The sequence below is a fragment of the Lampris incognitus genome, chromosome 1 (assembly GCF_029633865.1).
Source record: "Lampris incognitus isolate fLamInc1 chromosome 1, fLamInc1.hap2, whole genome shotgun sequence".
Taxonomy (NCBI): Eukaryota; Metazoa; Chordata; class Actinopteri; order Lampriformes; family Lampridae; genus Lampris; species Lampris incognitus.
Window position 1 is genome coordinate 123276885 of NC_079211.1, and position 13388 is coordinate 123290272.

Below are 13388 nucleotides of genomic sequence, written 5' to 3' on the forward strand. Positions count from 1 at the left end.
TAGTTGGACAAAGAGGAAATCAGGTGTGTGCGCCGGTCCCAGCAGATTCAGCATTTTGTCCATGAGCTCGGATGGCTTGCTGTCACCCAAGCCTTGCAGAGAAAAGAGACGGTGGGCCCTCTCGGCGTCGGAAAGTTCAAAAATCTTCAAGAGGTGATCTTTGAGCCCCTTGTATTTGTCTGCCGCCGGAGGATTTGTAAGGAGACTCACCACTCTAGTTGCAGTCGAACATCCGAGCGCAAATACCACGTAGTAGTATTTAGTAGCGTCATCTGTTCTTTTGCGGATAGCAAACTGCGCTTCCGCCTGGGCGAACCATGTCGTTGCCGATGACTCCCAGAACTCTGACAATTTGAGAGAAACCGCGTTGATTTCGTCAATCATGTTCGTTCGAAAGATTGTCTCTGATAACCACCAAGAGACAAACGTCGGGGTCACCAGTGTAGAGGAGCTCAATCAGGAGTCGTGACAACTTTCTCTTTCGGCTACACAACGTGCACCATTTATTCCTTCCATCATTACAACAACAAAACCCGCGCAGCGGAAGTGTGTCACTGTAAACCCGAACCGAGGAAACAGCAGCTGTAAACTAACGTTCCTACTAGCTCAATAAGGGGACGTATGTAGCCCCATAACCACTACAATATCTATGTTGCGGGAGTGCAGGAATGAGGAGACGGAGAGATCGAGTCGAGTCAATTCCGTTTACTCGCCACACAAAACGACACCGATACAGTACAATCTCTCGTGGCAACCAGCTAACCACTGGGCTGCTGCAAACATGGCTCCACCCCGGAAACTCTAAGCAGTGCCTACGTCAGCCCTCTGAACGTCTGCCTTAAAGGAGCAGCAGCCCCTGGTGAATCTACCCTCAATTATGTATCACAATGTAATAAATAATAATGAACATCACATTAACATTTTTACATAATTTATGAATCCAAATAATTTTGTTATCCCGTTTCAATGCTATATCCTTCATTCATTCAGATGTGTGACTGTTTTTGTTTTTGTTTTTTTTTAATCTACATGGTGGTGGTGGTCGTGTGACTCGGGTCCTGCGCTGTTCTGGTGGCGTCTGGACACTGCTTGGCATCCTCCTCATCATATTCTTCATACATTTTATAGTTCCATTATAATTATGTTAACCTCTTTCAATGTTGTATTCTGTAAATTGTGTACACACAACGTCCATTGCATGTCTATTTGTCTTGGGAGAGAGATCCCTCCTCTGTTGGTTTCTTCTTATTTTGTCTCCCTGTTAAAGGTTTTTTTTTTTAGGGAGCTGTTCCTTATCTGATGCGGGGGTCTAGGGACAGGATGTTGTGTTGCTGTAAAGCCCCCCGAGGCAACTTTGTAATTTGTGATAGTGGGATATTTAAATAAAACTGACCTGGACTCTGTTTGCAACCACATCAAGTTCACCAGGAGGCTATGAAAAATTACAGGTTAGCTTTCTTAGACTGTGAAATTGCAATTGATGATTTGGCATTTGATTGCTGATGTTTACTGTAAACCAACACATACTGATCAGTACTTAAGGTTTATCTCTCATCATGCACTGGAGCACAAACTAGGAGTCATCAGGACGCTGTACCACCGAGCTGACAACGTCCCCACCGACACAATGACCGGCGAAGGGGAGAAATCCCACGTTAAACAGGCCCTGGTTACGTGAGGTTATCCTGACTGGGCATTTGTCAAAGCCAGGAAGACGCCCAAACAGTGCACCAGTCGATCGAAGAGAGGAGAAGGACAACAGCTGCCTAAGCGTAAACCAGTGGTGATTCCGTATGTGGCGGAGTGTCCGAAAAGTTGAGACGCATATTTTCCAAACATCGCGTCTCAGTTGCTTTCAAATCCCAAAACACGCTGCGCCAGAAATTGCTCCACCCCAAGGATCCCCGGCATAAACAGAGCAACACAGTGTACGCTGCTAAGTGCCAGGAGGATTGCCGTGACTTGTACATTGTGGAAACTAAACAGACACTGGCCAAGAGGATGGCACAACACAGAAGAACTAACACGTCAGGCCAAGACTCCGCACTAAGAATGAGGATGAGGGTGAGGATGTGCATATCCTTGATAGGGAGTGTAGTAGACCAAAAGCGCTACCTAGTAGTGGGTAAGCTAGGCTCTCATATACCCCGGATGTTTGACTGCTGCGACAGTCGGAGAGCTACAATAAAGAGGACAAGACGTTGGGAATTGGTCTTCGGCTCAAATCACTGTTATGGATATATTAGCAGTATAGGATACATCCAGATAATATAGCGAATATATTACAGTGGCGACGACGGATGGGATACCTTTAATGTGAGAAGGTAATCCCGGTAGTTAATAAAAGCGGACGAAGCAACGTGACGCTACAAGCTAGCTTCCAGCCAGCTAGCAAGAAAAGACTAGCTAGCCAAGCACAAGCATGGCGCATTTCATCGGCAATATTGCTGAGTACAAGGAAGGTAAAGAGGACTTCGAGTCGTACCCTGAAAGATTGGAGCAATGGATGATCGTTAATGAAGTGGAGGACGGTAAGAAGGCCAATGTTTTCCTGTCTGTGATAGGCGCAGAAGCCTATGGCCTACTAAAGAACCTCTGCATACCAGAAAAACCGAGTAGCCTCACGTATGCAGTACTGAGCGGGAAACTAGCATGCCATTATAAACCCAAGCCACTAATCATAGCGGAACGTTTTAGATTTCAGAAAAGAAACCAACTAGAAAATGAGTCAGTGTGTGATTATGTGGTTGCTTTAAAGCACTTGTCCACACATTGTGAATTCGGTCAGCATTTAAATGAAGCACTGAGAGACCGATTTGTTAGTGGTTTAAAGGTGGAGGCTATTCAGAGAAAGTTGCTCGCAGAACACAATCTGACTTTTGCAAAAGCATGTGAGCTGGCCTTATCTGTGGAAATGGCGTCAAAGAATACGCTGGAGTTTGCCAGCAAACCAAGCGGAGCTGCAACTGTGAATAAGATAGACAAGAAGAGAACAAGCAAGGGTGTGTGGAGAAGCAAGTCGGCCACCAGCGAGTGGAAAAGCAAGCAACCTACCAGTGACAACTCTAGACCACAGAGAACAGAAACGCACCAACCCTGTTACCGATGTGGAGGTAACAACCATGCAGCTCAAGTATGTAGGTATAAAACCGAGACATGCCACAAGTGTTCCAAGGTAGGGCACATAGCAAGAATGTGTAAAACTAAAAATAGACAGGGACATACACAGTATGTGGCTGAAGACCACAGTCCAAGTGAGAGAGGAGATGGAAATGAGGATGAACTGTTTGGTGCGTATCCGATGAATACAGTGTACTCCACGAATACAGTTGGTAATGGAAAAAAGGACATTAAGGTCAGTATTAAGTTAGAAGGAAACCCTGTAGACATGCAGCTTGACACAGGAGCTGCCGTAACCCTGGTATCTGAGATAGTGTACAAGGAACATCTCTCACACCTGCCACTGAAAGAAAGTAAAGTGCGTCTGTCAACCTTTTCCGGTGAGAACATTCCCTTGATGGGCCAAGTGACTGTCAATGCGAAATATGACAACCAGAGTGGAGATTTACCTCTTGTGATTGTGAAAGGTGACAGACCAGCCCTCTTTGGCCGTAACTGGCTGGCCAATTTTAAACTAGACTGGGCAAGCATATTCTTAGTTACACCAGCAGGGGGCAGTGATAACACAGATGTAGAGGCAGTGTTACAGAGACACAAAGCAGTATTTGCTGAGGAGCCTGGCACTATTCGTGAATTTAAGGCAAATATCAAAGTGAAACCAGATACAAAACCTGTCTTCAGAAAGGCAAGACCAGTGCCATACGCACTAAAAGACACAGTTGAAAAAGAGCTAGATAGGCTGGAAAAAGCTGGTATTATCTCAAAGATAGACCATAGTCAGTGGGCTGCCCCGATAGTAGTTGTACCCAAATCAGACAAGTCAATTCGTATCTGTGGAGACTATAACGTCACGGTTAATCAGAGTGTGGAAGAGGAGACCTATCCACTACCGAACGCCGAGGATCTCTTCGCCACACTGGCCGGGGGCACTCTCTTTAGCAAATTAGATCTCTCACATGCCTACCAACAGCTTGAGTTAGAGAAGGACTCAGAGAAGTATTTAACAATAAATACCCACAAAGGACTGTATGTTTATCACAGACTTTCATATGGAGTGTCGAGTGCACCTTCTATGTTCCAGAACGTGATGGACCAGATACTACAAGGCTTAGAGCATGTGACCTGCTTCCTCGATGACATACTAGTCACAGGCAGAACAAGAGAGGAGCACCTGAGGAACCTAGATGAGGTTTTGAGCCGACTGGAGAGCTACGGGGTAAGAGTGAAAAGAGCAAAATGTGACTTCATGCAGGAGAAAGTAGAGTACCTGGGGCATCTGATAGATAAAGAGGGACTTCACCCCACTGAGACAAAGGTGGCCGCCATCGTAAATGTACCCCAGCCCACAAACGTCACAGAGCTACGGTCATTCCTAGGACTGTTAAACTATTATGGCCGTTTCATGAAAGATCTGTCAACCGTATTGCAGCCACTACACCAACTCCTGAAGAAGGAAGTCGAATGGAAATGGACACCAGAGTGTGCAGCAGCATTCAAGGCTGCCAAAGAACAGTTAGTGAAAAGCTCAGTAGTAGTACACTACGACACGCAGAAACCACTGAGATTAGCTTGTGACGCATCCCCTTATGGGATAGGTGCGGTAATGTCACACATAATGGAAAATGGGGACGAGAAACCAATCGTCTTTGCATCACGTACGTTGACAGAGGCAGAGAGTAAATATAGTCAGATAGAGAAGGAGGCGTTGGCCATAATATTTGGTGTGACCAAATTTCATAAATATCTCTATGGCTGCAAATTCAGTTTAATAACTGACCACAAACCCCTCCTTGCCATCTTAGGACCCAAGTCAGAAATCCCTACACTAGCCGCTTTGCGTATGCAGAGATGGGCACTGAGGCTTATGGCTTATGACTACAGTATAGAGTACAGAACGTCAGCGGACAATGCAAATGCGGATGCGTTATCTAGACTGCTGGGGAAAGAAAGGGACAAAACAGTGGAGGAGAACAGCATTTTTTATTTCTCATTAGTAGATGAGCTACCCGTGCAGGCTACAGAGATTGCACAGAGCACTCTCAAGGACCCAGTCCTATGCAAGGTACTGGAACTGACCCGGTCTGGATGGCCGAGTTACATCAGCGATGACACACTGAAACCGTACTTCAACCGAAGGAATGAACTGTCTGTGGAACAAGGATGCATTCTGTGGGGAATTCGAATTATCATCCCACCAGCACACAGAGAACGACTACTGTACGACCTACACCAAGGGCACCCCGGAGGGTGCAGGATGAAAAGTTTGGCGAGGGGCTATTTATGGTGGCCTCAGTTGGACAGTGATATCGAACGTGCAGTGCAGCAATGTGATGCTTGTCAGTGTGAGGAAACTACCAGCAGTAGCACCACTACACTGCTGGCAGTGGCCTACGAGAGTGTGGCAGAGGCTACATAGTGACTTTGCAGAGAAGGATCAGCAACACTTCCTAGTGTTAGTAGACAGTCATTCAAAATGGCTTGAGGTGATCCCCATGGCAACAACTACCGTCGCCAAAACGATCGAAGTGCTGCAGAGCATTTTTTCGTCCTACGGTCTTCCTGAGGAGATTGTCTCGGACAACGGTCCACAATTCACCTCGCTGGAGTACAAAACATTCCTGAAAAGCAACGGCATTAAGCAGACCTTGGTGCCAGCTTACCATCCTGCTTCTAATGGTGCCGCAGAGAGAGCAGTCCAGACGGTGAAAGCTTCACTTCTGAAACAGCTGCTCGATGAGAAGAAACAAAACGTCACTATTACAGTAAAACACAGGCTCGCCAACTTCCTGTTGTCATACAGGACCACACCACACAGCGTTACAGGTTGCACACCAGCAGAACTGTTCCTCAGACGTCAGCATAGGACCAGGTTCAGCCTGCTGAAGCCAGACCTCGCTCGAGTGGTGGGGGACAAACAACAAAAGCAGAAGGACTATCATGACCAACCCGCCTCAAAGCTGAAACATCTGTCAGAGGGGGACTCAGTACTGATCCGAAACTTCCGTGGAGGAAAGGAGAGGTGGACGAAAGGGACAGGGGAAAAGAGACTCGGACCAGTCACCTACCTGGTGTGGAATGGAGGGAACCGACATTCAGTCCACATTGACCATCTGCTGTTCGACCGACCCTCCAGTCCTCCTGAGGCATTTCAGTTTCAGGATGACCAGGTGGGTATCAGCAACACCTACCCTGCAGTTGCGGATTTGGGGGGGAAGGGCACACCTGGAGCCATAGGTGCTAGCCCGTACTCACCTGAAGATACACCCGTTCCAAGGATGCAGGCTCCGGAGAAGCTTGCAACACCCTTACGAGGTTCGGTGGGCAAGGCCGTGTTGCCTCCTCACCGAGCATCCACTTCCCCTGAGGTGGTTGAGCGCCGATACCCTCAGAGAGAGAGGGCACCTCCAAAACGACTGTCTTTGTAAGATCAGCCGAGTTCCTGAATAAAAAGAGTTCCTGAGACTGATATGTAAATGGGCAAATGTGGGTCGAAGTGGGTTGTGTAACCAGTAATGACCAAGTAAAAGATGTTGAAAGTAATTTGCCATATCAGCATGTTTTAGAGTGATAATATTTTATTAGGGGAACTTCATAGTTTAAGGGGGAGGAGTGTAGTAGACCAAAAGCGCTACCTAGTGGTGGGTAAGCTAGGCTCTCATATACCCCGGATGTTTGACTGCTGCGACAGTCGGAGAGCTACAATAATGAGGACAAGACGTTGGGAATTGGTCTTCGGCTCAAATCACTGTTATGGATATATTAGCAGTATAGGATACATCCAGATAATATGGCGAATATATTACAGGGAGGAACGCTGGTTTGAACGGGGAGTCAGAGGCCATCTATGTTAAGAGGGAACGACCGTCCCTGAAACGGGGGGGGGGGGGGGTAAGAGTACATCTGTCGCCATCTTACAATGCTGTGATTTCAGTCATTCATTCATTCGTTTTCAGCCGCTTCTCCAGGGTCAGGTCGCGGTGTCAGCAAGCCAAGTAGGGCACTCCAGACGTCCCTCTCCCCATCAACGCCCTCCAGCTCCTCCTGGGGGACCCCAAGGCGCTCCCACGCCAGATTGGACATGTAGCCCTCCAGCGAGTTCTGGGTCTACCCCGGGGTGTCCTCCCATTGGCCGTGCCCGGTAAACCTCCAAAGGCTCAGGAGGCATCCTAATTAGACGCCACCACCTCAACCTGGTCCTTTCGATGCGAAGGAGAAGCGGCTCTACTCCAAGCTCCCTCCGGATGTCCGAGCTCCTCACCCTGTCGATAAGGCTGAACCCAGACACCCTACGGAGGTAACTCATTTCAGCCGCTTGTATCCGCGATCTCACCCTTTCGGTCACTACCCAAAGCTCATGACCATAGGTGAGGGTTGGAACGAAGATTGACTGGTAAATTGAGAGCTTTGCCTTCCGGCTTAGCTCCCTCTTCACCACAACGGTCCGGTACAAGCTCAACGTCTTGTATTCTCATGTAACAAACACATAATTGAAAGGTAACAGTTATCCAGGAAGTTGTCAAATCTGGGATTTCCGTCTTTCGCTTTCAAATCTTTTTTTTCATCTGAAACTAATTTCCAAGCAATGTTCAAATTTCTTCATTCAACCGGATAAACAGCAAATCATTGTCTGTGGAGGGCAGCATTACGCCTTGCAGTGTACAGCCTGCCGGAAACTATTAGAAGAAGAAGAAGAAGCCACAACCGTGTCTGCTTTACGTTACGTATTTTCTAGAAACTCCGCGGGAGTTGTAGCGCGACTAGCGTTCATACTTTACGTTCTCTGGTTTAACTGGCTAGGCGTACACACCTAGCAAACTGAGGGAATATTGTCTGAATTATCGGCACGAATTGTGTATTTAAAACAAACTGGGTCACCGAAACTTTGGCCGTGCAAACGCAGTGGAAAAACCTGCTAACGGGAGTTAGCTATAGGATTAGCTCCGCGTCAACGTCAACAATAACATTAAGAGAGGGGGGTCAGGCACGTACAGGCTTCTGGCTATTCCCAAGACGACTGTTGTACCAAGTTGTTATTTAAGGCAGCATTTAACTTTTTCTAGTGTATTTTTAGTGTATCTGAGTAGAATGTAACCTGATGTTTATTATTGCGACCGTCACCAGCTTCGCCATCGCAGACTTTTAACCTATTTCACGCGAGTTTTTGTTTACGTTAGCCACTCAAACTGCTTCATTTGCTGTAGCGTTAGCTTGCATGTTTTTTTTAACCACATCACTTGATGCGTTTTTGATGTCACCCCCCACCTCCACCCATATTGTGTCTATGAATATTCTGATACACTCAACTCATTAACTACCTGCCCACCACCATCCAGTTATTTCTCCTGATCCACTCTTCGAGGAAATCGTCATGCACCATTCAAGTCCAAAGAGTAGTGAGCTTGGGTTTTTGCCAGCTACGTATTCCTTCTCGAGCCTCACTAGCCTTCCTGAAATAGGGCTCGACTTTGGCCCTCCAAGTACCTCTGTTCACCTACAGAGAGAAATACTCTTAAACACGTGAGTATCAAGAGAGCCTTGTGGCGGCCCATCGATGCAGCAGCCTTCAATTGCATCAAAAATCTGTTATCACGTTTACTTCAATATGCTCTAAGTTTTGTGGTAGTGTTGATCATTGTAAAATGTTTTGACACATGATTGCACGTTTTATAATTGTCAACTAAATGGCCCATTTGACGGTTTGAAACATCTGCCTCATTGACTCATAGGAGCTGGGAAAGGCGATGTCTGAGGAAGCACAGGAGGAGGGCTGATGATGAGTGAGCGGTCTGAACAAGGAACATTTATTGAACACCTGCTATCTTTGTCAATCAGCAGTTCCTAAAGCATGAATCCTTCTGTTTTTGTTTGTTTGTTTGTTTGTTTGTTTTTTCCAGAGGATGCAGTGCCAAAAGAAGGAAGCTAACAGTAGAGGCAGAATCTTTACTTTCAGAGAACTCTAGCAGTGGTACTTGTCATGAATGGCCTCCAGCAAACAGCTGCCCTATTCTGTCCACACAACAAGCTAACCCTGTACTGTCACAGCCCTGCCAAGGGCCTCAGAACCTGCCTCAGTCCAGCCCAATCATGCCCCGTCCACAGGCAGAGGGCTCCTGCATGGAAATAGAGGCAGCTCAGAGGAGACTTCAGGAGATTGAGGATAGGTGAGCAATACAGTACAAAGCTTTCATACTACAGTGAATGGATGAGGGACTCACCATCGTAGAATCTATAATTATGATAATTTTTGCGCTTTTCAAAAACCAAAGTGCTTCAGAAAAGTATAAAATGGAATCAGTATCACTAAGTATATAGAAGTATAACATTTGATCAGCAAAGATTCAACAGCAACCACAGAAAGATGAATCAGTTCATCTAGACACTTGTTTATTGAGAGAGAAATGTTTTATTGCTGCAATTGCAATGAAACAATGAAAATAAAACAAATTATGATGTAACGACAATAGTAATAAAACACAGAAAAGGAAAGTAGACATCAAATGAAATAAAAGCACCAATATAATGTAGATAGATTAACAGTTAAAGGCAAGCTTGTGAAAGTAAGTTTCTAGTTTAGTCATAAGTTACAAAGGTTGATGCTCTGTGTCTCAGATAGAAACAACACAAGATACATGCATAGTTATTGTAAAATGGTGCTGTTATTACACTGGAGTAAATGACATTTTGTGCATCACAGAATTACATTGGAGGATGATGATGAAGATGCAGACCTAGAGTTGGAGCCAGCCCCAAGAAGGCCAGTACTGGTTATGTCTGACAGTTTGCGGGAGGGTCTACAGCGTGGTATCGGTGATATCCTCCCCCACACTGTGGCCCAATCTGTGTACGTGTGCTTTTCTGTCTTACAATCTGGTGAAAAGACTATTGACAACTGTGAGTCTTGTTTGGCTGGCTGAATTTGTTCTTGTTCAGCATACAAACTTAGTCATCTCATATGTCTCACCTGTTTCTCTGGTATCCTTAGGAGCCATTCTTGCATGGAGTTGGTGGTGTGGCGGCCACCGGAGGAGCCCCTCTCCCGCAGACTAAAGGACTCACTACAGAGGCAGCGTAAACAGCAGACAGCATGTCGACAGCCCCCGACTCCCTGTCCTTCTCCCACCCCTCAGAGTCCACTCAGCCACACAAGCCAACAGGACACATATTCCCCTCTGTACAGCTTTCCTGATTACCACAGCTCTGGTGAGGAGGATATGGAGCTGTAGGTTGTTGTTGCATCTTTGAAAAGCTGCCTTGACAAAGCAGGAAAGACTGCAGAATATACAGTCAGTTGCATTACACTGCACAGGACTTGGTCCCATTTATGTTGATCAGCTTGGCAAGTTATATCAGCTGTATGTAGACATTTTGCTATATTGGCTGATTTATGCAACACATCCTTTGCTACACCATCATATAGTAATTTTGGTCCACTGACTGAGCCTTGGCAGTGACAGCTCTAGGCTTTTAATTAGATTTTTTTCCCATGAGCTCTCCATCTCTTGACCATTACTGGGGTTTCAAAAGTATTTAAGTTTGCCTTCTATATAAACCATTAACGTAACCATTTTCAAATGGCCTAGCCAAAGTTGTGTCCCTGCAGTAAAAAGAAAAAACGTACAGTAAAATTTACATGTTGTCAAAGTTTGGTCCACATAGTGAACTCATAAATGCAAACACAAGCTTGTATTTTTCAAATTCAAATTGCAGAACTGTATTTTGAGATTTTTTTTTTTAATATACTTGTTGGCATAGTCACTATACATTTGAAAACCATAATTGTCATGTTAAAGTTGAATCAGTTCATCTGGACACAATGTTTATTGAGAGAAATATTTCAACGCTCAGCTACATGACCGCTTCAGTCTATACTGACTGCAGGTATCACCACCCTTATAAACAATACAGCTGCATAATGACCAAAACCAATGACCAGTTTCATATGGAAATAGGCATGACCGTTAACTAGAGTTTCAATGGCCATGTGTACTAGTTACAAAGGATTTGGGACTGACTGTAATCACAGGTACAAGATGTAAGATGGTGACAGATGTACTCTTGACCCCTGGTTCAGGGATGGTCGTTTCCGCTTCACATATATGGCCTTTTTGACTCCCTGTTCAAACTAGCGTTCCTCCCTATCAAGATGTGCACATACTCATCCTTGAAAGAGTGGCCACTGGCCTGTAGATGGGTGTAGACTGTAGAGTCCTGGCCCGACACATTAGCGCTTCTGTGTTGTGCCATCGTCTTGGCCAGCATCTGTTTAGTTTCCCCAATGTACAAGTCATAGCAATCCTCTCGGCACTTAACAGTGTATACTATGTTGCTCTGTTTGTGCCAGAGGACCTGATCCTCAGGGTGGACCAAGCAGGCCACTGGCCTGTAGATGGGTTTAGATTGCATCTAAGTTGCTTTCAAACTCCAAAACACATTGCGCCAGAAATTGGTCCACCCCAAGTATTGGGTCCCCCTCAACACAAACAGAGCAATATAGTGTATGCTGTTAAGTGCCAGGGTGATTGCCTTGTGTGTGTATACATACACACAGGGTGTTGTGATGCGTCTAGTGCAGCAGTGTGTAGTTGGAGGGAAGGTGCATGTGTTCTTCCAACCCGCTTGTGTCTTCCTGCCCTTAGCTTGCTGCCGCTGGCTAGCCTTTGTGGCGAATAGGGAAGCATCCTAGCGTGTAAGCCTTCCCTTGCCAGTACATAGCCTCTCCTTCACCAAGACTCCTGCCAGGCCTCCCCGTGGCCACACATGGTAACTGGGGTCTTGCGGCCCCAGGCTAACTTGGCAGGGGATCGCGGAGCAGCAGTGGGCCCCAGAGATATGGTGTGCAGGCCCACCCTGGTGGACATGCCCTGGCACCTATCAACCACTGCCCCGCTGCCTTGTGGGTGAGTCTGGAAGACATAAGGCTAAGGGAGCTTACCCCAACAGAAAAGCAAGCTGTGGCGGCACGCTTCGAGGCGGTTTCCGAAAAACTGGATTTCCGGCAGCCCCCTGCAGTTGTGTGGAGGTGCCGGTCGTCTAGGGATCCCCCTTGCCATCGGAACCATCTCCTCTACAATCAAGTCATGTGGAGTTGGGAGAAGCGCACCCCCCATGCCACTTTAAAAACCATCTCTGCGCAGGTATCTTCTGCTATCTGATTTCTCAAAGGACCCACAAATAGAAGAAGATGGTCATCATCGGGCACGATGGACAACCAGCAAGCAAGCAAGATTGCCTTGACTTATACATTGGGGAAACTAAACAGACGCTGGCCAAGAGGATGGCACAACAGATGAACTGATTCAGCGTTCTGTGATTTTCCTACCTGGATTATCAAGCATACATAAAAACATATTTGTCATGATTTTCAATCAGTACCCTAGCCATGAGATTGATTGACGATATGAGATATGCTACCTACTGTGGTTCTGGTTTGTGTTGAAGGAAATATACTTTTTAATGTTCACTCAGCCTTATCACGCAATCAGAGATATGCACCATCTTATGTTTTGCTTGTATTTTCCTATTTATTTCAGCAGAAAGCCAAAATGTTACACCCTGTTTCACATATTTGTTCCAATGTCGCTTTGTAATTAGCAACATTTTTATGTAGTTTCAAAAATTGCTCGTCCATATATCCAGTTATAACTAACTATCTTGATGGCTACAGGTGTTACGACTTTAGATTTTGTTTTGAAATAAAATCTTACGTATGTGGCCATGTTCACTTCATTTACTTCACGATATATGGTCAGTGCTGTACGCATGATTATGGTTAGACAAATAATCCTATAAATGAAAACGATTGTTTTCCAATGAATGTTTATTTGGAAGTTGAACATTCATGGTATAACCAGAAAATAAAAATGTTCTTTATTGCACAATTTATACACACACAGACCATGAATGTAAAAACAGGTACAGTTACATCATTGTAAAGCTGTCATCCTTATGATCTTACATGACCTTTCATCTTTAGAGATATGTCATTCACCTCACATAGACCAGGCTAACCTTGAGTAGTAAACCATGCTTGTTAAAAAAACAGGAACGTGAACTTAATACCCAGATCCCTGTCATGTCACTGACTGGTGTGTCAATTACCTGTCACTTGGGGAAGGATGTAGGTTTACTGTGAATGACCCATCTTTAAAGTGTACAGTAATTGCTTGAGTCACACATTTATAGTACATCACAATCACTTGCCCATGCACACTCACTTTCATTTGTTAGGGTTCAACGTGTAACCTGGAACTTTACTGATGCGCGAGTGG

General features: G+C 45.6%; 1 protein-coding gene across 1 annotated transcript; it reads left to right on the plus strand.

Moving 5' to 3' along the window:
* Positions 1–7868: 7868 nt before the first annotated feature.
* On the plus strand, positions 7869–12843 carry ccdc117 (coiled-coil domain containing 117). The gene is made up of 5 exons (XM_056288472.1): positions 7869–8637; positions 8847–8897; positions 9015–9281; positions 9815–9961; positions 10103–12843. The coding sequence occupies exons 1-5, from the start codon at positions 8489–8491 to the stop codon at positions 10341–10343; spliced, it is 855 nt and encodes a 284-aa protein (XP_056144447.1). The 5' UTR covers positions 7869–8488; the 3' UTR covers positions 10344–12843.
* The last annotated feature ends 545 nt before the right edge of the window (positions 12844–13388 follow it).

Bases quoted from the DNA above. Each gene is read 5' to 3' on its own strand.
- ccdc117 (XM_056288472.1), top strand. From the start codon at position 8,489: ATGCACCATTCAAGTCCAAAGAGTAGTGAGCTTGGGTTTTTGCCAGCT. The intron at 8,898-9,014 runs GTGAGCGGTCTG...TGTTTTTTCCAG, and splicing joins AGGAGGAGGGCTGATGATGA to AGGATGCAGTGCCAAAAGAA. The intron at 9,962-10,102 runs GTACGTGTGCTT...TGGTATCCTTAG, and splicing joins CACACTGTGGCCCAATCTGT to GAGCCATTCTTGCATGGAGT.